Raw genomic sequence first — 27,889 nt, forward strand, 5'->3', positions numbered from 1 at the left:
GGTCACCGCCGTCTATAGTCATAGTACATCTAGGGGGCAATGATTTGGTCACCACCGGTAGACGACTTCTCCTGGAGGCAATGCTTTCCACTGTAAGTTGGTTGGCGAGGAGAGTTCCGGGGTGCATAATTGCGTGGTCACATATGATCCCACGAAAGGTATGGCGAGGGGCTATTTCTATTCCTGCTTTGAATCATTCTGTTAGAAAGCTTAATAACAAAGTGAGTAGGTTGTTCCGTTCCAAGACATTGCATTCTATTTCGCATGGCTGTATTAATGATGACAGTATGTATTTGGGGGATGGTGTGCATCTGTCTCGGGTGGGGAATGAGTTACTCATAGGAGACTTCTTAGCATGGTTGAAAACGTTAGGACATGACCTTTAGGTAGGAGCTTTGTGGGGGGTCCGGATAGCCGGTCAACTATCCGGCCTGTGGCGGTAAGGTCATGATCGGTGAGCACTAATTGGAAGATCCCTATGAGTGGGCGTCACCCAATACGGATGGGAGCGCTCGGGAGAGGTGGCCATTGGCCCCTCAACGGGGAGGCGGTCCCTCCTAAGGATGGGTCGCCGAAAGATAAGGAAAGGCGGTCAAGGCCCCTTCCTGTGTAGGAGGGGTTACAGCCCCCTCCTGGGGAATTTCCCGGGGCAAGTGACGTCTGCGACGGCAGATGTGGTAAGTTGTGCAGGGTTTGGGGGGGGGTCTACGCTACCTTCTAGATACCTCACACGAGTCCTCGAATGACCTTTAACTGGCGTCGAGTTTTATTGGTGCCCCCGTCAAGTCAAAGGGAAATTGGTAGTTGCACTGGAGGTACGCCTCAGTGCTGTCGCCCCCTCACAAGTGGGGGGGTATTTCTGGTTAGGGATCTTGACACCGGTTACGACCTTGCCGTTGGCCCTTAAACGTTAGGATGTACAATTTCATAATTTCAAGTAAATGTTTGTAGGATGTTAGTTCGGCTAGGAGAACCTCTGTATTAGAGAATCTGTTAAGGTTAGCCAAACATCGCAATGTGGTAATGAAATTGTACATTAATATGAAATTGTTGATTTAATGTTTAATTTTGTTTTAATAAATACGGCCGGGAGGGTCACTCCCTCCCTCTTCCAAAAACTTCAAGAACTGTTTCCGGTTTCCCTCCTTCGGGGATTGTGTTGAGAGGGGGTGGCGGGTATCTCAGCCATATGGAAAGGGGCGACCACTCGGTCCCCCCGCACGTATGGCAGAGTACCACGATCCCCCCGGGAAGCCATCTTGGGCGGGAGGCGTGTCTCGGCTGGTATGCCCGAAGCGGCGTAGCCGGGGCGCGCTTTTTCCCGCCCTAGAGTGGGCTGGCCTAGACACTGACGCGGCTGGCCACGCCCTCGGGGCAGGCAGGGGCGGGTTTACGCCCACCCTGAAGACGGATAAAAGGGGACGCAAGACCAGAAGGCATCCTCTTGTTCCTGTGCTCTGAAGCTGCACCTCCTCGCTGCACGTGAGCTCGAGACGGAACGAAGAGCCAATTTTGACCCACCCACCAGCCCCTGAAGACAGCAAGTGGTTTTTTAATAATGTCTGAATAAAAGTTTGATGGATAACTCTGATTTTCGTTTACAGGTCATGGTAATTATCGTAATGACTTTGAGTATGCAATAAAGTCTGGTCAATTTGTGTTATGTTTTGCGAATAAAGTATTTCTGCTTTAGCGTTTATCAGTAAGCATGCTTTTAATAAAGTGGTTGTTGATACTGTCCTTTCATAGTTAGTCACTTAGTAATTTAGTTAGCATTGTCGTATTTATTTTGGTCGGGCGGTAAGGTCATGATCGGTGAGCACTAATTGGAAGATCCCTATGAGTGGGCGTCACCCAATACGGATGGGAGCGCTCGGGAGAGGTGGCCATTGGCCCCTCAACGGGGAGGCGGTCCCTCCTAAGGATGGGTCGCCGAAAGATAAGGAAAGGCGGTCAAGGCCCCTTCCTGTGTAGGAGGGGTTACAGCCCCCTCCTGGGGAATTTCCCGGGGCAAGTGACGTCTGCGACGGCAGATGTGGTAAGTTGTGCAGGGTTTGGGGGGGGGTCTACGCTACCTTCTAGATACCTCACACGAGTCCTCGAACGACCTTTAACTGGCGTCGAGTTTTATTGGTGCCCCCGTCAAGTCAAAGGGAAATTGGTAGTTGCACTGGAGGTACGCCTCAGTGCTGTCGCCCCCTCACAAGTGGGGGGGTATTTCTGGTTAGGGATCTTGACACCGGTTACGACCTTGCCGTTGGCCCTTAAACGTTAGGATGTACAATTTCATAATTTCAAGTAAATGTTTGTAGGATGTTAGTTCGGCTAGGAGAACCTCTGTATTAGAGAATCTGTTAAGGTTAGCCAAACATCGCAATGTGGTAATGAAATTGTACATTAATATGAAATTGTTGATTTAATGTTTAATTTTGTTTTAATAAATACGGCCGGGAGGGTCACTCCCTCCCTCTTCCAAAAACTTCAAGAACTGTTTCCGGTTTCCCTCCTTCGGGGATTGTGTTGAGAGGGGGTGGCGGGTATCTCAGCCATATACCATTGCAGAGAAGTCTTGTGATGTTTGTGCTATCAAAAGAATAATTCATGAGGGTAATTCTGAATCTAGTGCAAAAGCTAAACCTGTTATCAATATCAAAAATAGATAAAGTTTCAGGTGGTAGTACAAGACATACAGCTCAAATTAGTAATTGTCCTGCAGCAAATAGCACTTGCTTCAAATGCAAGAAAATTGGCCATTTCTCCAGAGTATGCAAACAAGGTCAAAATTCCAGATTCAGAAATACCGTGAACATGGTGAACAATGATGATCTTATGCTTAATGACGAAGTTAGCAATGAAGATGGTGTTGAGGAAATGGTTGTAGATGGTGGCATTAACAAACCACTTATATGTTCATATCGTCCACCAAAGTGCAATGTCATCATCAAAGGTTTGGAAATAATATTGTGGGTAGACTCATGTTTTCCTTTTACATTATTTGACAAGAACTTATGGGACAAAATAGGTGGCGTAAAATTATCTGCCTCTGATGTTGAACCTGAAGGATATGGTGGTGAGAAATTACCAGCTTTAGGTTTTTTTTAAACCGAATTATCATATTTGGATAGAAAAACTGTATGCAAAGTGTATGTTGTTGAAAAAGGCAGATCTCTATTAGGCTGGAGAGAACAAAAAGCATTAGGAATGATACTCGACCATATTCAAGTATTGGTAACTACGACTCTTGTTGACAACAAATGGATTCATTTGTTTCCCATGTTATACAGGAGAGAGCTAGGTAGCCTTTCTAAATTAGTACTCTGCATAATTCTTAAACAAGGTGCTGTACCAAATAAACACAAGGTTAGGAATGTTGCATTGCCAATGAGGAGTTTATTGAAAGAAGAACTACAAAGGTTATGTAACGAAAAGTTAATTGAACCTATTGAGGCTTTCGAATGGTTAAGTTCCATTGTCATCGCCAAAAAACCCAATGGCAAAATCAGGATATGTTTTGACCTCAGGGCTCTGAACAACTACATCTGGATCGATTGTTATCCTTTACCTAGAATTAACAATGTTAGCCAGTGTGAGGGGTGGTAAAAATTTCACTAAACTAGATTTATCTAATGTCTACCATCAGATCATGTTGGAAGAAGGGTCGAGGCACTTAACCTCATTCATTACACCAGAGGGTGCTTACCGATTCATTCATATGCCCTTCGGTCTGGCTCTGCATCTGCAGTTTTCCAAAGAGTTATGAAGGGAATTCTGAAGGATATGACAAATGTTTTGGTATTTCAGGCCAATGTTTTATTCTGGGGTAAAAGTGTAAACCAGCATGATAATATTCTCAAAATAGTAGTGCAAAAGCTAGAGAATGCGGGGTTAGCCATTGGCTTGGACAAATGCAAATTTTGTACAGATGAGTTTGAGTATATGAGGCGCAACCTCACAACTTAAATTAGTAGAGGCTATTGAAAAAGCTCTTGCACCCAAAGACAAACATCAGTTACGATCTATTTTGGCATGGCATGGTATTATGCCAATATTTGTACACTTTTTACGGACATTGTAAGTCCTTTAAGAGACATTATGAAAAAAGCAGTCAAATTTGTTTGGTGTGACAAGCATCAACATGCATTTAATTTTGTGAAACTATCTATTGCAAATTCTGTTTCACTTAAACCCTTTAATCCTGCAGACAAGACCATTGTTGTGACGGATGCTAGGAATTGTGGTCTTGGAGCTGTACTCATGCAGGCTCATGATGGTCAAGAAAGGGTGGTTGCATTTGCCTTGCGTACTTTAAAAGGGGCTGAAAGTACATTTTCAACTATCAAAAAAGAGACACTTGCTTGCTGGTGGGGCATTCAGCATTTTCAAATTTTTGTTTGGGGAGTAGAATTTGAAGTGTGTATAGATCTTAAACCTTTGGGAGATGTATTTACTACAGCTGGTGCTAGTAAGGCTACCCCTCGCATTACAAAATGGTTATACGGTCTGCAAGAATACGTACTCACCATAAAATATGTACCTGGTGTACAGTACATAAATGCGGATTGTCTGTCTAGATTACCTCTGGAACAGCATGATGAGAACTATGATGAGCCCAACTTGGAACCAGACGATTTGGGTAATTATCACCTGATATCTCTGCTTCCAGTGATCATTAAAGCTATGGAAAAGCATGTTAACTTTGGAAACTAATGGTCTCCTGCTTGCCCCACAAAGAGGTTTACGGTCTTTATACATTACGGAAACGGCACTGCTGGCCGGGGTCGAGGAATCCAAACTGACCCTCGATCAAGGGGGAGCAGTGGCTGTCATCTTCCTAGACTTAAGCTCAGCGTTCGAAACGGTGAACCTAAACATACTAGGAGAGATACTCATGAGGAGAGGCGTTGCAGATGAGGCGCTATATTGGATCAAGTCATACCTAGAGAATAGGACATTCCAGGTTTTCTCAAGGGAAGCCACCTCTAAGGTTTTGGGACTCAGGTGGGGGCTCCCTCAGGGATCCTCCCTGAGCCCCACACTGTTCAATGTGTATATTCAGCCACTAGTGGATATCATCTTGCCATACGGGATACAAATAGTCACCTACGCAGCTTATACCCTACTGGTAATCATTTCTCAGACTTGAAAAAATGCCTAGAAGATGTGGTCACATGGATGGAACATTTCTGCCTCAAACTAAACGGTGGAAAGACCAAACTAATGCTTCTGGGTAACACCTCGGGCCTGGACCTTAAACAGGTCTGGCCAAACTGCCTAGGACCTGCCCCCCCCCCCACCCCCAAAGTCCAAGATAAAAAGCTTGGGTGCTTGACTGGACAGTTCCTTTAAATTCGAAGGCCAAGCTTGGCAGTTCCGGCTGGACTGTTCCCCTGAGGCACAGGGTCAAGGCTGATTTGCATATGGCCATGTCTGAACTGGGGTGGTGTGGAGTGCAAAAAACGATGGATTTAGGCCCAGATCTCTGTACTGGGGTGAATGTATGACATTGTTCTGCATTCTGTCCATCAATTGTTGTTTTTGCATTTGGCACCCAGAGTGAGATGGGTATGCTCAGACTTGAGTCACATGCTCTCCACACCACTGGAGTCAAGCTATCCTGGCTGAAGACGGCTGATAGCCAGAAACCGGTCCTAGGATGCTTGATTCCGGTCCAGGAAAGACATGACTTGGCAGTTCGGGCTGGACTGCTCCCCTGAGGCATGGGGTCAAGGCTGATTTGCATATGTCCATGTCTGAACTGGGGTGGTGTGGAGTGCAAAAAAACGATGGGTTTAGGCCTATATCTCTGTACTGTGGTGAATGTATGACATTGTTCTGCATTCTGTCCATCAATTGTTGTTTTTGCATTTGTCACCCCGAGTGGGATGGGTATGCTCAGACGTGAGTCCCATGCTCTCCACACCACTGTAGTCAAGCTATCCTGGCTGAAGACGGCTGAATGCCAGAAACCGGTCCTAGAATGCTTGATTCCGGTCCAGGAAAGACATGGTTTGGCAGTTCGGGCTGGACTGTTCCCCTGAGGCACAGGGTCAAGGCTGATTTGCATATGTCCATGGCTGAACTGGGGTGGTTTGGAGTGCAAAAAAACTATGGATTTAGGCCCAGATCTCTGTACTGGGGTGAATGTATGACATTGTTCTGCATTCTGTCCATCTATTGTTGTTTTTGCATTTGTCACCCCGGGTGGGATAGGTATGCTCAGACGTGAGTCCAATGCTCTCCACACCACTGGAGTCAAGCTATCCTGGATGAAGACGGCTGAATGCCAGAAACCGGTCCTAGGATGCTTGATTCCGGTCCAGGAAAGACATGGCTTGGCAGTTCGGGGTGGACTGTTCCCCTGAGGCACAGGGTCAAGGCTGATTTGCATATGGCCATGTCTGAAATGGGGTGGTGTGGAGCGCAAAAAAACGATGGATTTAGGCCCAGATCTCTGTACTGGGGTGAATGTATGACATTGTTCTGTATTCTGTCCATCAATTGTTGTTTTTGCATTTGTCACCCCGAGTGACATGGGTATGCTCAGACGTGAGTCCCATGCTCTCCACACCACTGGAGTCAAGCTATCCTGGCTGTAGACGGCTGATAGCCAGAAACTGGTCCTAGGATGCTTGATTCTGGTCCAGGAAAGCCATGGCTTGGCAGTTCGGGCTGGAATGTTCCCCTGAGGCACAGGGTCAAGGCTGATTTGCATATGGTCATGTCTAAACTGGGGTGGTGTGGAGTGCAAAAAAACGATGGATTTAGGCCCAGATCTCTGTAGTGGGGTGAATGTAAGACATTGTTCTGCATTCTGTCCATCAATTGTTGTTTTTGCGTAAGAGTAACAGGAGCAAGCTTTGGCGCTATGAGACTTCTGTGCAAGATTCTTCCCCCTCTGCCATTAAGTGCCAGGTGGATCCTGAATCAGTCCCTGGTCCTATCACAAATGGACTATGGAAACCCCTTGTACATGGGAGATCCTGTTGCAATGTTAAGGAAACTCCAAGTGGCCCAGAACTGCGCGGTCAGGCTACTACTGGGAGTACCGAAAATTAATTCAGCCACACCAGCACTGAGAATGCTACACTGGCTACCTGTCTCCAATAGAGTTACATTAAAGACTCTGTGCATAGCACATAGGACATTCTGGGGCAATGGCCCAGATAATAATAGACCTCTGATTACTCCCTATCTCCCTCGAAAATGCTTTCATTCTATCCATCTCCACTTAGCAGTCACCCCGAAAATAAATAGGGCTACAAGCAGAGGCAGGTCATTTGTCTACAATTTGGCTAGACTGTGGAATTCAATGCTCCCCTTCCCCTGAGCCAATCCCATCTGCTACCCTTCTGAAAACATCTTAAGGCCTGGCTCAGTTGTATAACCTGTTCTAAACACCTGTCTAGGCACGAGCGCTGGGACACCTCCGTGTAGCTACGTGCTTTATCAAAGCTAAATAATAATAATGAGGAGTGGATGGTGGCCAACATACAAGACTTGAGTGGCGCTGTTGGTGAAGAGGAATGGGAAGAGGCTGTGTTAGAAGACCATGATTTAGTGAAGCTTATTGAGGCTGCTCCCAAAGACAAAGGTTGGATTAAAAATAATGAGTTGATGCCTTTCAAGTTTATATGGGATGAATTATCTGTTTGTAATGGAATAGTTAAAAGGAGTTAGAGACTGGTTATACCAATGGGTCTGAGAGAAAGAATTATGAATTTGCTGCATGAGGGACATGGAGGTATGACTGATATGAAGAATAGAGCTTGCATAGATTTCTGAGGGCCGGGAATGGACAATCAGATAGAAAGGTGCGTACGTGATTTTATTCCTTGTGCCTGCGGTGATAAGTCCCACAAAGTTCAGGAAACATCGATATGTCCTGTTTTGTTTCCCAAACATCCATGGAAACAATTAGCCATGGATATGTGTGGCCCTTTTAAAGGTCTAGGTGCTGAAGGAAAATACACAATAGTTTGAATTAATTTTTTTTCCAAATGGCATGAAATCGGTTTTGTAAAAGAGGTTAAATCCAAAAATATTACAGATTTTTGTGAGGATATTTTTCGGTGTAAAGGATGTACTTCAGAAATTTTAATGGGCAATGGTCCTCAATTTGTATCAGAAGAGTTCAACACCTTTTTTGAGCAAATGGGGTATCAAACATTGCAGGACTCCTGTTTCTCACCCTAGGTGGAATGGGATGATTGAACGTGTTAACCGTGTTTTGGACGAGAGAATTCAAATAGCCAGGCTCATTAGTTTGTGTTGAGAATATCAGGTTAAAGAGATGTTATGGAATTATCGTGTTACACCTCATTCTACAACCAGGGTTACCCCTTTCAGTTTGTTGAAATGCAGGGTGCCCTGTACTGATACAGCTCCGGCATGAATGGATAGGGCTGGTTCTGTTGGTGTTAATTACAAGGTGTTATGTGATAAAGTGGACAAATATCAGACAAGATACAGACTTACTTACAATGATATTGTTTGAAAAGAACGTATTGCATTTCACAATGGCAAGTAGGTCAGAGTTCATTCTGATCATGTTCAAAAGAAAGGTTGTTCCAAGTTATCCATCCCAAAAAGAATTGTGGAATTAAGAGTGAGTGTTGTCAAGTTGGATGATGGTAGATGGTGGAACACTAGAAAGGTGGCTAAGTAAAATGATGCGGAATGTAGAGAATGGTTGAAAAAGTGTGGTGAGTGTTCCAATAGTTCCAGCAAATCCATGGAAGTGGAATGTGGTGGCAGCAGCTCCAGCAAACCTGTAAGAGTTAACAGACCCACAGGAATGTTTAGAGCTCCAAGTTAGCGATGTAAATCTAGGCCCAAGTATTTTGAATCTTTTGTATGTAATTAGTTAAATTGTTATTATTCTGTAATCTTGATCATCTGTTCTCCCATATTTTATGTTTTATTGTGTTTTATATCATTTATGCTAAATAGTATTCTGTTTCTGTTAAAGAGGGGAGATGTGTTATGGCTTATGTCATTGTATTCCTTTGAGAATGTTTATGTGCTTCTACTTCGAGAATGTTTTCCTGGAGTAGGAGCGATGGTTGCTGTTTGAGAGGTTGCCGACCGGGGGCTACTCCTATTACAATAAATCAATTGAATATCTCCTCGTCTACCTGTCTCTGTAAGAATGACCAAATCTACCACCCAAGGAACAGCATCCTGGAACTATTTCTAAATGTATTCTTGTCCTTCCACAGATATTGTGTAAATGATGTATGTTGCTACAGAGGTGGTTGTTGTCAACATGCCCATTTGCCCATTTGCTCTTTCAACCCTACCTTCGACTAATTTGCTCTGAGCATGTGATGTCTTCAAATGGATTCTTTCCCTGTAAGACTATCAGTGCCCCACAAGCCTTTTCTTTTACTCCAATCTTAGCTCCAGATGTCACTTTTCTACTTGAGTGTCTAGTCCTGTTACATGTGAAACGTGTAATATCTCATTAAATTGTCTACAGATGCCTTCTTTGCTCTCAGCCTTAGGATGATGCAACCAGTATGCACCTTTTGCTTAAGGCTCCTAGTGTCTGTGTGGGACATTGGCTGTTCCTAGCCCTAATATTGTTCATAGCATGCAATGCCTGCTATGCCTTCTTTAAAAAGTGTCTTTGATCTTTCTTTGCTCTTGATGTACCTGTGCCTGCTTTTAAATTCCAGTCTGTTGTGGGCCACAAAGGCACATTTCGCACTGCAGGAACACCTATACTCATTATGAAAGGTAGCATTCAAAAATGGATCGTCAGGCCCTCCACACAGTCAGAACTGTGTACTTTCTTATTTAAAGTTTGTTCCTTGGGATATTGCTTTGAAAGTTAATCCTTGCTAGCCCAGGGTTCTACTTTCAAGTCTTAGTGTGTTTTCCTTCGTAGGAGGAGTATGTCTAGCTAGACAAAGGGCCCCAAACGCACTGTGCCACAACTCAGGGAGCCAGGGGAAAATCCTGTGATGAGATGATACCGATTTTTTATTTTGGTAAGTGTAGGTCAATACCCCAATCATAAGGTAAGGCTCCCATCTCTCACAACTTAGGAGTCTGATAGAAAATGTAAGAGGAACAGGCTGTTTTTTTGTAGGACAATATTTTGTTTCCGATATTCTGTCTGAATACTACAGAACACACAATTGATGGACGGAATGCAGAACAAATCAAAACATTCACCCCCAGTCAAGAGATCTGGTTTAAATCCATCATTCTTATGCTCAACATGCCACCCCAATTTAGACCTGGCCATATCCAAATCAGTCTTGACCCTGTACCTCATGGGAACTTTCCAGCCCGAACTGCTAAGCCAGGTCCTCCCTGGCCTGGAAACAAGCATCCTAGGACCACAGGAGCCTTCACAGCCAATGTTTAATGTGTCCTTCATGGACAGAAAAGGATCTGCTAGAGTGTGTTTTTGCTGATTTGAGGATTGGAGAGAGAGGGCCTGATTCACAAAGGTGAACTTGCACTTTTGTGTACGTTTATAGTTGTTTTGGTATTCACAAACTGTTAGAAATGGGGTCTCTCATTGGCAATGGTTTGCTCCATTTTCCAAATAAGGGCCCTTGCTTCTAGTCAGGCTAAGGGGTTTAAACCTCTAAAATAACCCCTGCTCACCCCCCCTGGTAGCTTAGTATGTACAGACAGGCTTATCTCAGAGGCAGTGTGTAAAGCATGTGTGAACACATACAGTAATACAGTGAAAACACTACAAATGGACACCACACTAGTTTAGAAAAATAAGTAATCTTTATCTAAACCAAACAAGACCAAACTGCAAAAATCCACAATACAGTAATATATATGACTTTCAAATAGTAGAAATAGTTCTATTCAAAGCGAATTGCAGATGCAACACTTTTCACACAAAGCACCTTGGATGCGTTGCGCACACAAATAAAAAGGACTGCAGGGAAGGTGATGCGTTGGTTCCTTACACTCAATGAAGGTGATGCATTGGTATCTTGCTCTGAGGGAGGTGATGTGTTGGTTCCTTACCGGAGAGTTTCTTACTGCATGGGGAGGTGATGTGTTGGTTTCTTACTACACGATGCGATGCGACAATCTGGGACGATGCGTAGGTTCTTGCAGCCACACAGCAGGGCTTGCATCAGAATCGGTGCAGTGATCTCGGACTTCAAAGACCAGTGCACTCGATGTGGTCTGCAGTGATTTCTCGAGCCACAAGCAGGTGCTGCAATGGTTTCTTCTGTGATGTGTTGGAAACAGGTGCGGATGTGTAACACTTCTTGTTGTTGCGTTGTCTTTCCCACTCCCAACAGCCAGAACAACCTCCAGAGGCCCAGAACAGCCACAGGCCCCTCTTGGCAGGTCAGAACTCCTCACACAGAAGTTAATGGGAGCTGGGAGAGAAGTTGTGTGTCCCTGAGACTTCAGAACAGGAAGCAAGCTCTTCTTTAAGTCCTTGGAGATCTTCCTCAAGTAGGGGACACAGCAAACAGCAAAGTTGTTTTCCATTTCCTTAGCAGAAAGAAGCCACTGCAGGCCAACTACAGACAGCAAACAGCACAGATGCAGTATTTCTCCTCAGTTCCTCCAGCTCTTCTCCTTGGCAAAAGTTCCTCTTGATTTCCCAGAAGTGATCTAAAAGTCTGGGGTCTGGTCCCCTCTTTTTATACAGTAAATCTCTTTGTTCTCTCCTGGACCAGGGCTCTGAGCCCAGTCCAAACCAGTTTGTGGGTCAGTTTGCAAGTGCACAACAACCTCCATTGTCAGTGTGAGCCCTGGCTCCAGATACACCACAGGGGGGTGGAGCCATCATTGTGGAAGGCAGGCACATCCCAATTCAGGTGCAATGCTACTCCTCCCACCACTCCAAATGCAGACCAGGCCTATTCAGCCTAGCGTTAACTCATTTAGACTCTCTGGAGCCACTGTCACTCCAAAACCTGACAGTCAATACACAACCTGCCAGAGGCACAATGGATGGCTAGAAAATACCTACTTTCTAAAAGTGGTATTTTCAAACACAGAATTTAAAAATTACCCTCACTAAAAGATCCATTTTAACATTCTGAGTTCAGGCATACTAAACTTTATTTTCCCATCTGGTTCCCAGGGGCAGTTATGCTTATAAGATGGTATAGGCAAACTCCCCATTCTATCCTATGGGAACAGATAGCCTTACAATGACTTTAAGACCTTATGTCTCTCCTTTAAGATTCTCAAATTGTCCTCTCCTGGGATTCTTGAGAATCTTCTTACCCCCTACGTCCCGTCTCGATCTCTGAGGTCTTTTGGCCAAAATCTGGTTGTTGTCCCACGGTTCAAGCTCTGCAGAGTAGGTGGACTATCCTTTCGTGTTTTAGCTGCTAAACTCTGGAATTCACTTCCATGTCATATTCGTGCTCTAGATGACTTGCTTGAGTTCAGGAGGGCTATTAAAACTCTCTTGTTCCCTTCCGCACCTTAGTATTTTTTTCCTCTGGTTTTTCTGTCGTTCTCTGTAGTGTTGTGTTTCTTCTGCCTATCCTAAGCGCCGGGACGCCCCTTTGCTGGGGCAGCTGTGCGCTATAGAAGTTTTTTTTAACATAACATAACATAACATAGTGAAAAACGAAATTGACAGTATTTCACAGTCAGGACATGCCACACACATCCTACCTTTCACAAACACTGCACCCTGCCCACATGGGTACCTTGGGCCTACCTTAAGGGTGACAAACATGTGAGAAAAGAGAAGATTAAGGCCTGACAAGTGGGTGCACTTGCCAAGTCGACATATCACTATTAGACTGCACACAGGCTCTGCAATGGCAGGCCTGAGTTACATTTACAGGCTGCTTATGAGGGTAGCACAATCAGTGCTGCAAGCCCACTAGCAGCATCTGATTTACAGGCCCAGGTCACACACAGTGCATTGTACTAGGGACTGACTAGTAAATCAAATCAGCCAATGATGGCAACATCAATCCATACATACAATTTACAGGGAGAGCATATGCACTTTAGCACTGATCAGCAGTGGTAAAGAGCCCAGAGTCATAAAACCAACAAAACATGTCAGAAACAGAAGACCACAAAGCAAAAAAGGTGGGGATAAACCCGCTGTAAAAGCCAGGTCTAACACAATCTATGCGTTAATAGTGAGTTTATGACTGCAGAGACCCCACCTTCGGGCACAGAATTAGGCACATAAAAAGATTGACATGTCTTAAGGGTAGATTTATCACCAGAGGTCATGCCAGGTTGCCGATCCAGCCACTCTAAGTCCAGGACCTGACTCTGGGAACTGTGCTGTGCTGAAGTTAACCCTAGCCGAAAGCATACATTCTTGCTCTCCCAGCTGATCTCTGATAAGGAAAGCTGAACTAGCTGTACAAAAGTATGATGTACGGTCCATCTTGAGAAACTCAAAAGGCTGATTTGCTATTTAACACTGTAGCTACCATTTAGTATAGCTCTTAGAAATTGCTCAGGGGGTTACCATATTGGGAACAGCTCCCTAAAATGTAGGAACGTTACGCTTGTTTTCACCGATCATAACATGTCTAACTGCTTTCTCTTTTATATTCTGTGTGGTCACCATTGTTATTTTATGCACCAGACTGAGGAGTTTAAACCAAACAATTTAATCTACATGTCCCTTTTTTTTATGTCCAATGTCCCTGAAATTTGAATCGGACTAATAGTAACTTGAAAACGCTTCCTGTGCAATATAACTCAGCTGGTCCGTGTCAGCGGTGTGGTCCAACTGCTTTCCCTAATTTGAAGCTGGTGCATTGAACTTAGTCCTTGCATCAGGTGTCTGGGGAACCAACCCCAGGAAAAGTATGATGGAATTCTGCATGCATTTTTCACGCATGCCTTAGGAACTCAGTCATTTGAACAAATGGGTCTTTGGCACACATTTTTCTGCACTCACGTTGTTTTAATGACTTGCCTTGGGGTGGGGCGCTGAACATTGGAATAGTGTATTTTACTATACCAGTTCCAGTCTACACAACCGTAGGGAAGGTGTTGCACTTGAATTCTAACACCACTCCACCATTGTGCCTCCTAAAGCAAGTTGATGTAACGACTTGTATGCAGAACAATTGCCTGCTAAATACACATTTGTTCTGTTGTCGGCGCTGTAAAGGCGCATGGTGATTACAGCTTTGTCTTACAGGACGTTTGCTGCCCTTGCAGCTGTGCCTGGATGTGTGACAGCATAACTCAAGCAAAGTAGTAATGCATAGTCAAGTAGAATGCCTGTGTGTTTGTTTGTTCTGTGCAATTGCAGAGATATTTAGTTCGTCAATGGAGTAGGTATTGCCTTTTTTCATTATTTCTGCTGGTGCGAGGTATGAATAGGCCGCTGTCAGATTTGTTGTTGGCCAACAGAGTCCCAGTCTATTTCCTAAGTCACACCTGTCTCATCCCTATGAACATGTGTTTCACTCGTCTCCATTAATCACTTTGAATCTGAGAAGAAGCCTGGCGCTATCGCAACAAAGCGCTTGATGAACTATCTCACCAATGAAACTACTAGCGCAGAGACACAAAATGGAGCTTAGAATCTAGGGGCATATTAGCAAGAACCTCGTCAAAATTATTGCAGTTATAGCGGCAGGAAACTGCCGCTAAAACAGCGATAATGGGCTTGCTAATATACGTTATAGAATTCCAATAGAAGCCTAGGTTAGATGTCCTGCACATCTAACCTGGGCTTCTATTGGAATTCTATAACGTATATTAGCACGCCCATTACCGCCATTTTAGCTGCAGTTTCCTGCACTAAAACGGCCATAATTTTAACGATGTTCTTGCTAATATGCCCCCTAGTCCTCCTCTTCACATAAGTGTGGCACCCTTTCCCTCTCCCCACCCCAACATTCAGTGCAAATTAAAATATGGGCTTGAGCTGCAGCACAGAACACTTATGTTGGCATTTCGCAGAATACTGCTGTGTGCAGCACAGGGCTGCTTCATAGCACCTTTTTTGTTTCAGACTTCGATAAGCTGATGTTGTTGCCATGCGGGATTTACTGTGATATGTTTGGTTACATTTTTAGGTACAGTTAGCAGTGAAGGGCTTCGATTTGAAACTCATTTCAGCGTGGCCACATCATCCTTGTTTCTATTGAACTGTATTTAATATGTAAATGGAAACTGTATCTTTTGCCATATAACTGAACAGGGTGTTCTGTTTCAGTCATGGCACCCTTGTGTTCATTTTCATGGTTGATACTGTATATACCTTTTGAGGGTGAATTACTTTCATCTCCTACATGCACATGAGGCTGAGTCAGCAGCAAGAATGTAAATTAATTTATGACAGGCAACTGCACAGACTTCAGACTGCTGAAGTAAGAGTGACTGGGACAGTGCTATCAAAGATTGTATTCCAAGCACAAGGCTGAGTGAAAAGGAAGCCGTCAGGAATAAAAACAGAGTCCTGTTGGTCACATTCTGTTTCATTCTCTATGGTTCATCTAGCATATACTGTGAAAAATGTAGCTGGGATGATGGGGGAACAGGTGATCCTTTGTAAAAGATCAGCAGGCCAGATGCACGCTCCTTTAACTTGAGTTTGATCAAGAAGTGTGCTCTGCTTGTCTCGGTCATGGGTCACCTGCAACTCTTTCTCTGTTTTATTGAGGTTTACATATTTCTGGGCAAATCGTATGCCCACTGACTCCTAGAGGCCCTGCAGTATGTGAATGCAGATAGTTACAACTGAGGCCACACTGCAGGGGTCAATGTGCAGAACTTTTTGCTAATATCAACCTATTTATTCATATATTGTGTTTCTCAGTCATGTGAATGTCCCGTAATCTCTTTTTTGTAGATTTTGAGGATGAGAAGTGAGTAACATCGTTGGCTGAACATTTAGGAACCTACAGTTTGTAGTAAGTGTTCCAAAATACATCTTCAGGGAGGCACTATGAAGATGGAGTCAAGCTGCATCCCAATGGTCACCCCTGATTCCATGGAAAGAGCTTAGTTTGTATCCTTCCTCACTTCTTAATGCTGTTCTAAAGTCTATAGTTGCTATTTTGAAACAGGGTACAATGTACATAGATGCAATCCTCATATAACCATGTGTGTTTGGGTAAAAAAACATATGATTCTCAATCAATCAAAGATTTATAAAGCGCTGCAAATCACTGGTGAGGGTCTAAAGCTAATAAGTTATTTTATGGGGAAATCTTTAAGCTGGACTTTTGGTGTCTGGGCCAATATCCTCTCAGCATGCAGAGCCAGCAGCCAACCCTTTGGGTTCTCAACCGTATGAGAAGCTGTTTCTCAAACAATTTATGAAAGGTGGGTCAGGTCTTTTCACAGCAGCCAGCTCAGCAGTGTAGTGTTGGTATCGCTCATGTGCTTGAGCCGTCTCGTGATGTATGTTGAAGGCTCGAGTACATGCGTGCTTTTATGATAGGATGGTGTGATTCTAGAGTGCTGGGGTAGTTGAGGAGAGAGATTAAAGAAACCGTAACTGGCGGCCTCACTCTTATGCTGTCTGAAGGGGTTAAATCGTTAATAAAGAAGTTTCCAAATACTTCCGCCTGGCGTACGATTGGAACACAACAATGGCGAGGATTGATGTTTAAATCCCGAGAACCCACCTACACTGGATAGATATATATTTCAAGATCCAGCTACTTTGCAGAGAATCGACTGCAAATTACAAAGATAAAGGAAAAGCTAAAGGAAGGAAGGAAGGATACGAACACAAAAGGTATTACTTAAACCTTTTTATTATCCTCCCTGCGTGTTTGAGAACTTATAAGAGATTTAAGCAAACAATATTTCAATGCGATCTAGCACTGCAAGACTGAAACCTCCTCAAAATGACAAAGATCTTTGAATTGTGAACTGCTTACTTTCCTTTGTGAAGAGTTCTTTGGTACTGTTGTGCGAAGTCTACGGACGTATGGTGACAGTTCATGCAACCGCCTACGACCGCTTTTTACAAGCAGCAGCGGTATTCCAGTCGCGCACATCTTTGGAAGCCTCGTCCCACACCTAACCCTGACACTTGATTAATTACGCACAACAACGTATTTCGTGGCATGCCAGTTCATGCAAAGGTCACGTCCCAGCGGCCATTTTGATTCTTTGAAATTATTAATTATAGATCCTTCAGCATACTATGTTCCGGTCTAAAGCTGTATTAAAAGAATTTGGAGCTGCTCTTCCGTGTGTAACTCAACACAATTTGGAATTCTTCATATTTGAAAAAGGATCTACAAGCATTTGTACATTATTTTTTTTTTGTAAGTTAAAAAAAATTAAAGCTGGAAAGATCCTTTCACCTACTGTTGTTCGTTTCAACTACTGTGACACACACACACAGTGCGCCATTTTGGAAAGTGTGTCCTCTACAGCTACTGTGACACACACACAGGTGTTTCATCTTGGGAAGTGTGTCAAAAATAACTAATGGACACACACATACATTAGTAATTAGTTTCATTAAAGGTGCTCTGTATTTCTCTTGATTTTCCTTTATTAAAGGGTGTTTATTTAGCAGTTTTACATACAACATGGCTATGGCAACTATGAACTTACCTGCTCCACAACAGTTCATGGTGAAGGATTGTGAGGTTTCAAGCCAAAGATGGGAGGTATAGAGGGACTACCTCATTAATCACCTTGACACTTTTGAAAGCAAAGAATTACCTCTGGAAAGGTAAGAACACTGTTTACTTCATTGTTTAGGTCCAGGGGGTTTGACGGTGTATAATAGAATTCAAAAGAAAACTGATGGAGATAGTAATGCTTTTTTCAGAGGCTATTTCGTATCTCAATGCATATTTTGCACCCACAGTGTGTAAAGCTGTTCATAGGTTTAATTTTTAACACCGCAAATAGGAACAAGGGGAAAAGGTAGAGGACTATGTTGCTTCCCTCAGAAGGTTAGCTTTGCCTTGCAAATTTGGCATTATAAAAGAAGAGTTGATATGAGACCAACTGGTCATGCATTGTAATAACCAGAACCTGCAAGACAAACTTTGGATCATTGGTGACGCAAATGTACGTGCCATTTCTGCCATTATTAGTAAAGCAGAATTAACAACCTGCTGTGCTAAAACAGTCATAGCAAAAGCAAAAATGGACTGGAATGATGATACAGTTAAAATTATCAAGAGCATCAATACTACCAGTTTAAATAAAGTTAAAAAGAAAAATGATTTTCAATTTCCAAAAGAAAAAGAGAAAAAGAGAGATTGCACTGTCTCAGACACCAAAGGTATGTGTTACGGTTGTGGTGGCACATCTCACTTAGCTAATGACCGAAGATGTCCAGCTCTAGGCCAAAGGTGTGTTTACTGCAAGATGTTCAGACACTTAGCACGCGCTTGCTGCAAGTCCAAATTCGTTAAATGTATTGTGGATGAATATGAGCATGACATCGAGAGTACGAATTCAGATGATGACTAAAACAAAGTGTGTTGTATAAATGACAATGAATGCAAAGGAAAAAACCTACTTGTGAATTAAAGGAAGGAGGCGTACTAGTAACCTTAATAGCAGATTCAGGGTCTCCCTACACAATTGTAAATAAAAACATGAGGGAGGAGTTCTTTTGTAAGAAAATTGGTAACCACCTCGAAAGCCCTGACATACATCCTGTAAGTTACACTGGTGAACCCATAGAACTTCTTGGTTTTAGGAAACTTACCTTTGAATTCAAAGGTAGAGTTGCCATTTGTAAACTATACGTGTCTGTTGTAGGACCATGCATTCTAGGCTGGTGGGATCAAGGTGAACTCTGTATAGGTCTTGATCCAAATAGCTCTGATCCAGTTTTAAGTATTGATTCCCCACGAGAACACCAATCTGAAGATATGATCAGTAAATTTCCCGGGGTTTTCTCAGGGGACATCGGTAAACTCAAGGGTTTTCCCACAAAATTGTGCTCAAAGACTGTGCTAAAGCATGCATTCATAAGGTTAGGAACATTTCCCTAGGTGTCAAAGATGAAGTAGTGGTAGAATTAAATAAACTTGTGGATAAAAACATGATTGAAAGTATAAAGTCATCAGATTGGGTTGCCCCCCTTGTTGGAAAGCGCAAGGCCAACAGCAAAATCCACTTATGTGTGGACTTCAGGGAAGAAAATAAAAATATCTTTATTGATGTAGCTCCCCTCCCCAAGATATCCGCACTACTTTCAGCGACTAAAGACATGGTATGGTTCTCCACTATAGACTGCCTACCACCAAGTCCCCTTACATGAAGAGAGTAGACATTTAACAGCGTTTGTCACTCCCATTGGTATCTTTCAATTTAAACGTGTTCCTTTCGGATTAGCATCAGTTGCCGCGATGTTCCAACACATCATGTACCAATTGTTTAAAGATATGAAAAATTTACTGTTTTTTCAAGATGACATTCTCGTCATGGGGAAAGATCTGACAGAACATAAAGTTTTAAGCAAAGTCTTACAAATTCTGGAACTTAAAAATCTGACAGCTGAATAATCCAAGTGTAAAATTGCCACAAAAAGTGTGACATACCTAGGCCACGAAATGAGTGCTTTTGGTATACGACCGAAGTCAGTTCTTATTGATTCTATCAAGAATGCACTATCTCCCCAAAATATGGAGGAAGTCAGATTCTTCCTTGGGTTAGCAGAATTTTATTCTAAATTTGTGTATAATTTTGCTGACAAATTGTATTGTGTTAGACAATTATTGAAGAAGGGTTGCACTTTCTTTTGGTCGGATGAATGTCAAGAGTGTATTGATGGTATAAAGAAAGTCATCTGCTCTGCGCCAGCACTTTAAGGTTTGAATTATAAACTTAAAAGTTTTATCACTACAGATGCTAGTAGGAGAGGTTTAGGGGCAGTACTTTCCCAGTTACAAAGTGATGGATCTGAGTGTGTAGTCGCTTCTGCGTCGAGCCCTTACTCCGACGGAGGAAAAATATTCAGTAATATTGAGAGAAGCTCTAGGGTGCTTATGGGGACTTAAGCATTTCAGACAGTTTGTTTGGGTTACCTGTGACACGTTACGTACTGATCACAAATCCATCACTTAAGTTCTTACATCACATGGTCTCAACAATGTTTCCCCTAGAATTACTCGTTTCTCAGCACAACTTTTGGAGTTTATTTATGACGTTGTTTATGTCCCAGGCATTTGCAATAGAATTGTGGATTTTTGAGTAGGTGTCCCTTACATGTTGAAGGCAACCCTGGTGATGATTGGGACCAGTGGTTTGTTGCTAGTGTGTTTAATAAAGAATTAGCTAGTATTTCTCACGATGAATGGGTGAATAAAATTTCTCTAGATGAAGAACGTCATGCTGTTCATGATTTTATACTCAAAGGCTGGCCTGACAAATCTTCCTTACTTAAAATTGTCATCCCATGTTGGGAAATTAGAACTGAATTGTCTTTTGAAAATGACTTATTACTCTGGGGAGGTAAACTGGTGCCACCTAAGGTTTTGTGTGATAGAATTATTAATTTGGTCACAAAGGTCACTTAGGAATCGTGTAAACTAAATGCAGAACTAAACGGTTGTATTGTGGCCTGGGGTTGACAAAGATATTGAAAGAGTTGTAAGAGACTGTTATGAGTGCACTAATTCAGACAAAAGTTTAGCCACATTCAAACCAAATTTACATCCCATTATTGTTCCCGACATGCCTTGGGAAAGGATAGGTGTTGACATATTTGGTCCAGTTAAAACCAAGAAAGGTTTACATAAATACATTTGTGTAGTAATTGACCATTTTTCTAAATGGTCTGAGTACAAGATTGTGGAGAGCACTGATACTGAGAGCCTGTTGTATTTTCTGGGTGATGTGCTTGCCAGGGAAGGCATCCCCAAGGATTTGATTTTTGATAACGGTGGACAATTTGTTGGTGAGAAATTCAAAAATGTTATAAAGGAGACTGGAATTGTACATAGAACTACATCTAATTATCACTCAGAAGTGAATGGAAGCGTTGAGCGCATTAATGGAGTTATTAAAGGCGTTATTGAACATTCTTTTAGTAATGAAAAGGATTGGGAAGTTGAATTGAGGAAAACGGTGGCTGCCTATAGAATTACCAAATGTCAATCTACTGGTCACTCACCTTTTGAACTTTTGAGAGGACGTTCTCCCCGCACAAAAGACAATATGGGTTTGCTTTTGTGCCCAAAAATTGTTCCATGTTCCTTTGAGAAAGTTAAGCAATCTTTACAAACCAACCAGAACCTTCTGGTTGAAAAACAAGTGGAGATTAGTAAAAAGAAAAAAGTTATTTTACAGGTGGTTGATGTAGTGAGGTTAAAAAGGGAAGAATCGTACGTAAGGGTGAGAGCTCATTTTCAGCTCCCCTTAAAGTTGTCAAAATGTTGTGTAATTCTGCACTTTTGAGTGATGGAAAAGTCTTGAATGCTAACAAAATAGCTTTATATTATGCACATAAAGAAGTAGAACAAAGTAATGTTTAACTGTCTATTAAATGTGACTGGATTGATGATGGCAATGACACTGTTATTAATGAAAATCCCTCCTACATTAAACCTGTGGTGATTAATGATGATGAACAACATTAGTGACCCACCACGTCTGCCACCCCAGGCGTACATGGTATGTATGCGTCTAATCATACAGCCGCGGTGCCACGCACCAAATGCATATGCTCTAAGCCGAAGCATTTGGAAGATTATGTTATACGTTATAAGAAATGTATTTAACTATTAGTTTTTTTGTGTGTTTTATTTTGTTTTTGTTGTTGTAGGGGGGGAGTGTAGTGTTGGTATCGCTCATGTGCTCGAGCCGTCTTGTGATGTATGTTGAAGGCTCGAGTACATGCATGCTTTTATGATAGGATGGAGTGATTCTAGAGTGTTGGGGTAGTTGAGGACAGAGAAGAAAGAACACGTAAGTGGTGGCTGCGTCCGCACTCTTATGCTGTCTGAAGGGGTTTAAATTGTTACTCAAGAAGTTTCCTAATACTTCTGCCTGGTGTATGATTGGAACACAACAAGCAGGACAGTACAATAACCACTGCAGTTCTTCCTTTGGATTCCTAGAGTCTCTTCAAACAGCATCTGTTTGGAGTTTTGTGAAGTGGTACATTCTTCCATCAGAGGAGTCCTTTACAGACCATTGATAGGCCTTTCTGGAAAGTAGGAAACATATAAATTCTACCAATGAAAATGCAGTTGACAGGTCTTCTCAATTTACTGCACTAAAAAGAAAAGTCACTTGTGTCAGAAATGTAACTAGCATATAATAATCCAGCAGAGATCTTTGAGGTTGTAAATGTATTTTTCTGTTAATCACAGTTCATGGAATTATATTGTTAATATGTTTAAATCAAAGCATGACCAGACTTTTATTTATGCTTTCAGATGGGAAGTTTCTCTTGGTATTCTATTTCGATCCAGAATTAAACTCTTGTCAGACGATGCACCACAATGCAAGGTAAGCAAAATGTAGCTCTTTCCAATCGAAAAAACATGGTTTCTTTCCATAAAAAGATTTGAACAGTTGTCTTTGTTTTGCCTAAAAGCTATTTAGGTGGGCACTGCCTGTGATTTGATCTATTAGGACATAGCCAGCAGTGCTGTTCTTAGCTCCCTTAGATCAAACGTTTTTTCTCAGGCTAACATTGTTTATTTTGTTTTTCCATGTGGTAGATATATAACCTCACTGCAGTCCTGCCTACCTTTTTCGATCAGTCAACTGCCAGTTTACAACTGGACTTTTTGCTCTGTTGTTTAGGAAACTGCTATAGACATCATCAAAAGTGTATTTTTTTTGCTTCATCGCTCAAGCCTTCTGTTGTAACTAGGTTTATCTCCTTTTAGGTTGCTCAGCCAGTATGAGTGAGATGTCTGCATGGAGTGTTGGTGTGCGTGATGTCAGAGTGAACAGAATGTGCGGGTGCCTGGTGTGTGTGGAAGAATGTCAGTTGGTGAGTGAGGGCTGAGCAACATCCATCAAGCTCCTGGTGGGACCTTATACTTATCTTACTGAAACCAACTAATAAACACCTTTACTTGGATTAATTACCTGGCTACTTCTACATTTTATCTTCTTTTACTACAACATTTTGGCGACGAGGGTGTAATTTAAAAGTCCTTTACCTTAATTCAATTAAGGTAAAGGACTTTTAAATTACAAATATTTTCTTCATGCTACCTGGCACTCCGAAACCCCACCAGTGACCCCGAAATCGGTCGCCCTAAACCCTCTTATGTGCCAGGTCTAGCTCAAGTACTGTACTGTCTACAAAATTCTTTAAAAGATTATTGAAAGCCTGGGAATGACTGTTATAACTCTCACTTTCTGACTCCCAAGCATAAGGGAAAACGTTTGCTGCAAAGGGAAAAGAAATACAAGTGAATTCCATCAAAATACAGTGATTTGATACTGTTATCTACTGAGTCTGACAACCTTTCTTGCTACAAGAGAGCAAAATTCGCTTGTGGAAGTTTGAGAGCAAGGAATTTTTACAAAACTGTCCTACGAGTACCATACTGTTTGCTGCACAGAGGGAAATGAGTCATTTCTATTTCAAAAGTGATTTCCTTTATAGTTTTAACGTGTGAAAGTCTGTATGAGGCATCTTACGTTTTTCCCAACTGCCAACTGCCTTTCACACGCAGAGCTCCTTCCTCGGTGAAAGCCATCCTGCTTATGATGACGTTTGAGAATCTTTACAAGTGCGTGCAACGTCATTACGATCTTTGCCTGCCATCTCTCTGACGCTCTATTGGAATTTCAGACAACTCGCTGCTGAAGACGCTTTGCTGCGCTGACGCGCCGAAAGCCATCCGGCCCAGCGTCAGAAAGCGTGCCGCCATTTTGGAGTAATCTCGTACTTTATTCTTGCCAAGCAGCCTTCAGCACTAATCGTGCTGTTTGTCAACATGCATTGTGGCTGTTAATAAAGTTATAATGATCGAGTCTCTTTCTGGTGCTATTTCTAGTGCTGCCTGCTCCTCGTCTTCATCTGGATGCTTTTCGGAAGCTCACTGATGACCGTACAGATGGATTTGCGCTGTGGAGACTTTGACATCTCCTTTGATAAATGTCTGAGAGAGCAAGTTTTTCAAACCCTTATTCTTCGTGTAGGAAGCCTTCAACATCTCGGGTGAAAGGGTTCGCTCACCGGAGTAAGTACCCATCAAAAGTGAAATGAAAAAGGAAAAGCCTTTTGGACTAATTGCAAAGATGTATCGATCAAAATGGATCTACGGTGACAACTTTTTTTATTTTAGTTTATTGTGTTTCAATGCTTCTCATATTGTACAGTGTTGACTATAATCTTTTCGCATCCTGTAAGTGGGTGTTTCGGCTTATTTGATTTGTGCTACATTTTTTTGACCTAGACACTTGTGAAGCACTAGCATTATTCTTTTCTCTGGTGTAGTTTGCGTAGGAGCTGGCTCTCTTTACGTTTCTTCAAATTCTTTAGTGTAGGTGGTGCGCACACCTTTTCACTATTGTTATACTACACTAGCAGTTTTGTTGTGCTCAACTTTCTACTCTTATAGTGTAATGCGTCTTGTTCCAATGTGTTTATGCTTTCTTGGGGTTGTGTTTCTACCCTATACGTTTTGATTTTATAAGCTGGAGTATTATACATTTATGCAGCATTTTGATGCTATTATGCCATAATTATTAAGCGTGCAAGTAGTTGTTGCTATATGTAAGGTTGTGCACTTATTCTAGGGTCTAGTGTTTACCCTATACATTTATTGCTATACGTAAGGTTGTGCAGTTATTCTAGGGTAAAGTGTTTGCTCTATACATTTATTCTTGGGTCATGTTTTTTACCCTAAATATTTACGCTACATTTATTGATGCTATTTTTATGCTCCTTTGTGGTGGGTTTTTACCCAATACATTTGCGCCTTAGGGCAACGTGATGTGTTCTTTTTCTCTTCTTTCCTTTTCTTTTCTTTTCTCTCCTGGGGAAGGGGATACGTGCCATGTTCTATAGTTTATCCTTTGCTTTACTTGTCCTTCTTTCTTTTTCTTTTCTTATATGAACTGTCCGCTTAATTGCATTTGTATCTTTCAAGATTTATATGAACTGTCCGCTTAATTGCATTTGTTTCTTTCAAGATTTATATGAACTGTCCGTTTATTTGCATATGTACCTTTCAAGTTTTTAATTGATTTATTTAATTGCTTTGTATTGCAAGCATTTCTGTTTTTCCCTGTTAAGAAAGGGAGATATGTTGTAACTAGGTTTATCTCCTTTTAGGTTGCTCAGCCAGTATGAGTGAGATGTCTGCATGGAGTGTTGGTGTGCGTGATGTCAGAGTGAACAGAATGTGCGGGTGCCTGGTGTGTGTGGAAGAATGTCAGTTGGTGAGTGAGGGCTGAGCAACATCCATCAAGCTCCTGGTGGGACCTTATACTTATCTTACTGAAACCAACTAATAAACACCTTTACTTGGATTAATTACCTGGCTACTTCTACATTTTATCTTCTTTTACTACAACACCTTCAGACAATCAGTAGAAGATATATCTTCAAATATTACACTCTTTCGCTTCATTCATCAACTCACCAGCAGTTTATTAATTTTGCTATTCACCCACTCAACCACACTCAAAAACTATAAACTAGTCAGACCAATGGTTTTGCCAATGCTTGTTTCCTGCATGCAATTGCACGCATCCCAGAGCTACGTTCTTTTGCCCAACTCCCCATACCATGAAGCTGTAACCCCATCTCCTTTCCTGTGACACATTGGCACTGCAACAGCTTCACCCCTCCACAAGTACCAACTTCTTCATGTGCTATTTATGGATCTGTGCACCCAAATCAGTGTGAATTCTGGAATGTGCATGTCACCGAATGCCACTTTTAGCAAATTCTACACCAAGCAGTACACATAATTCCCTTAGAAGTCCTAATCTTGTACATACTTAATAGCAGAAATTGATGTTGTGAAACAGCCATGGCAAAAAATAAACCAATGATCTTGCACATACATTCCTAAGCACAGTAAAGAGAAATGTTACTAATCAGAACAGTACAATACCTACAGGAAGGCATGAGCCATGTGTACGCGTCCACACAGTAGGAGGACAGAGCCTTTACAATGATATAATACAAAAGGATATTTTCTTCTTGCATGTAGTGCATACATAACTCACTGAAATGGCCCATTGAGGAATCCACTATCAGTCATTATATGTGTGTTGAAAGAAAAAGCAGCCACTCTATTAAAAAATCATAATTACCGTAAAAGAGTTTAACTGGCCTTGGTTCTTTATAATACGTTTTGCAGCACTAGATACGAAACGACACAGCGCAGGTCTTGAGTCAACATCTGGTCTTGAGTCAACATCTTTTTCATAACCAGGTGACTTTCTAGTCTATCTTATTTCCTTGCACTTTATAGCTTGGTTTTCCTCTATTTTTATGTTCTTTTCCTACCCGAGGAGCATTTCTTTTTTATCCTCACTTTTGATTGGCTGATTTGTATCCATCTGTGCTGATGTCATGGGACTATTTTCTTTCTTTCTCATTTTGTTTCTCATTTAGCTCTCCATGCAGTACATGCCCTATTCATTCCTATGGCATACAGGGTGTGTTCACCAGCTTTACTAACCTTCCCTCGCCTCTCACCTTCTTTGTCTGCAACCAAGCAATGCACTCTATCGTTGGCCTCCTCTGATTCTCGCTCTCTCCTTCTCTGCTCCCAGTTCGAGGAAGGCCTGGAGAACCCTGCGGGTACCCTCCTACATTCTGTGGCACACCAGCTGCCAGGTGTCGGGTTTGGTAATAATGTTGGCAAGCATCACTTTCCTGCGCTTTTTGGGACCCTATTTGCTTTGGATTCTTTCCCTCCCCTGCCTCTCTCCCCCAACTCCTGTCCTGCTGCCCCTCCCCCACTCCTTCTAGGCCATAGGCATACGATTTGCCAATGAGAGACGCTTTCAAAATGTGCTAAAATTGAAAAATCCAAGAACGACAAACAGGCATTTTGATAGAGTATGTGTTATATTTTCAAGATGGCTGCTGCCTTGTGTGATGCAAAAAGATGTGGCACAATCTGGCATTCAAAATGAAAGTGTAGAAAGTAAGGATTTCATACTTTTAAGATGGCCCCCACATTGAATGATGCAAAGTGGCATGATGCAACATGGTAGTCATGACATTAGGCATAGAGAATGCTATGAAAGGATGTTGCAGTTTTGTGTGAAGAAAATATAGAAATATTGTTCACTACTGTTTAAGAAAGTATATGAAGTCATTAACTTTCAATGTCAATTTCTTCAACAAAAACTGTGAGTCAAAGTTTTGTTAAAATAATACATTACATCAGTTGTCCAAGATCCCGTTTCTGTCTGATGTATCCTGTAGGTGTACACATAACCTTGGAATCTGCAAATGGAAAAATACAACTTCTTTATAACAGATCGTCATTTATCAAACTTATTTGTTTCCTTAGAGGCACACAATACTTTGAGCACAGAAATAGCATTACAGTTTGGGAACTAATAATACATTGGTCCGGCATTTAAATATATCTTCAATAATTACTGGCAGCCTAGTTAGCATCAATGGGGCAGATTTATGTTAACTGGCGCATCCCCAGGGATGCGCCAGTTAATGTGCGCCACAGAGCGCAACAGCTCCACCACCCATGGTGCGCCGCATTTACAATGCGGCGCACCATGGTGCAAGGCAGGGAAGATGCGTGACGCATCTTTCGGCGTACACGCAGCGCATTGCTGGAGTCATGTCGCAAGTGCGACATGTCTCCTGCAATGCACAGGGGCCACCCCTACATTGCATGGTGCATCACCCTTACGCCTGCTTCAAGCAGGTGTAAGGAATTGACGTAGAATGTGACTCTGTGAAATCTTGTAGATTTCACTGAGTTACTTTCCAGGGGCGTTCCTGCGACGGAACGCCCCCCCACCCCCCTGCACCGGAACGCCTACATGAAAC

General features: G+C 42.3%; 1 protein-coding gene across 2 annotated transcripts in view; it reads right to left on the minus strand.

Annotated features, from left to right (window-relative positions):
- Window positions 1-27,889, minus strand: part of SH2D1A (SH2 domain containing 1A) — a 665,119-nt gene that overhangs the window by 359,101 nt on the left and 278,129 nt on the right. For both annotated transcript variants that reach the window (XM_086966743.1, XM_086966742.1), the window contains exon 2: window positions 27,256-27,319. In XM_086966743.1, the coding sequence (XP_086822869.1) occupies window positions 27,256-27,319 (64 nt within the window). The remainder of the gene's footprint in view (window positions 1-27,255; window positions 27,320-27,889) is intronic.

This window comes from Lissotriton vulgaris, chromosome 4_1 (genome assembly GCF_964263255.1).
Source record: "Lissotriton vulgaris chromosome 4_1, aLisVul1.2, whole genome shotgun sequence".
NCBI lineage: Eukaryota > Metazoa > Chordata > Amphibia > Caudata > Salamandridae > Lissotriton > Lissotriton vulgaris.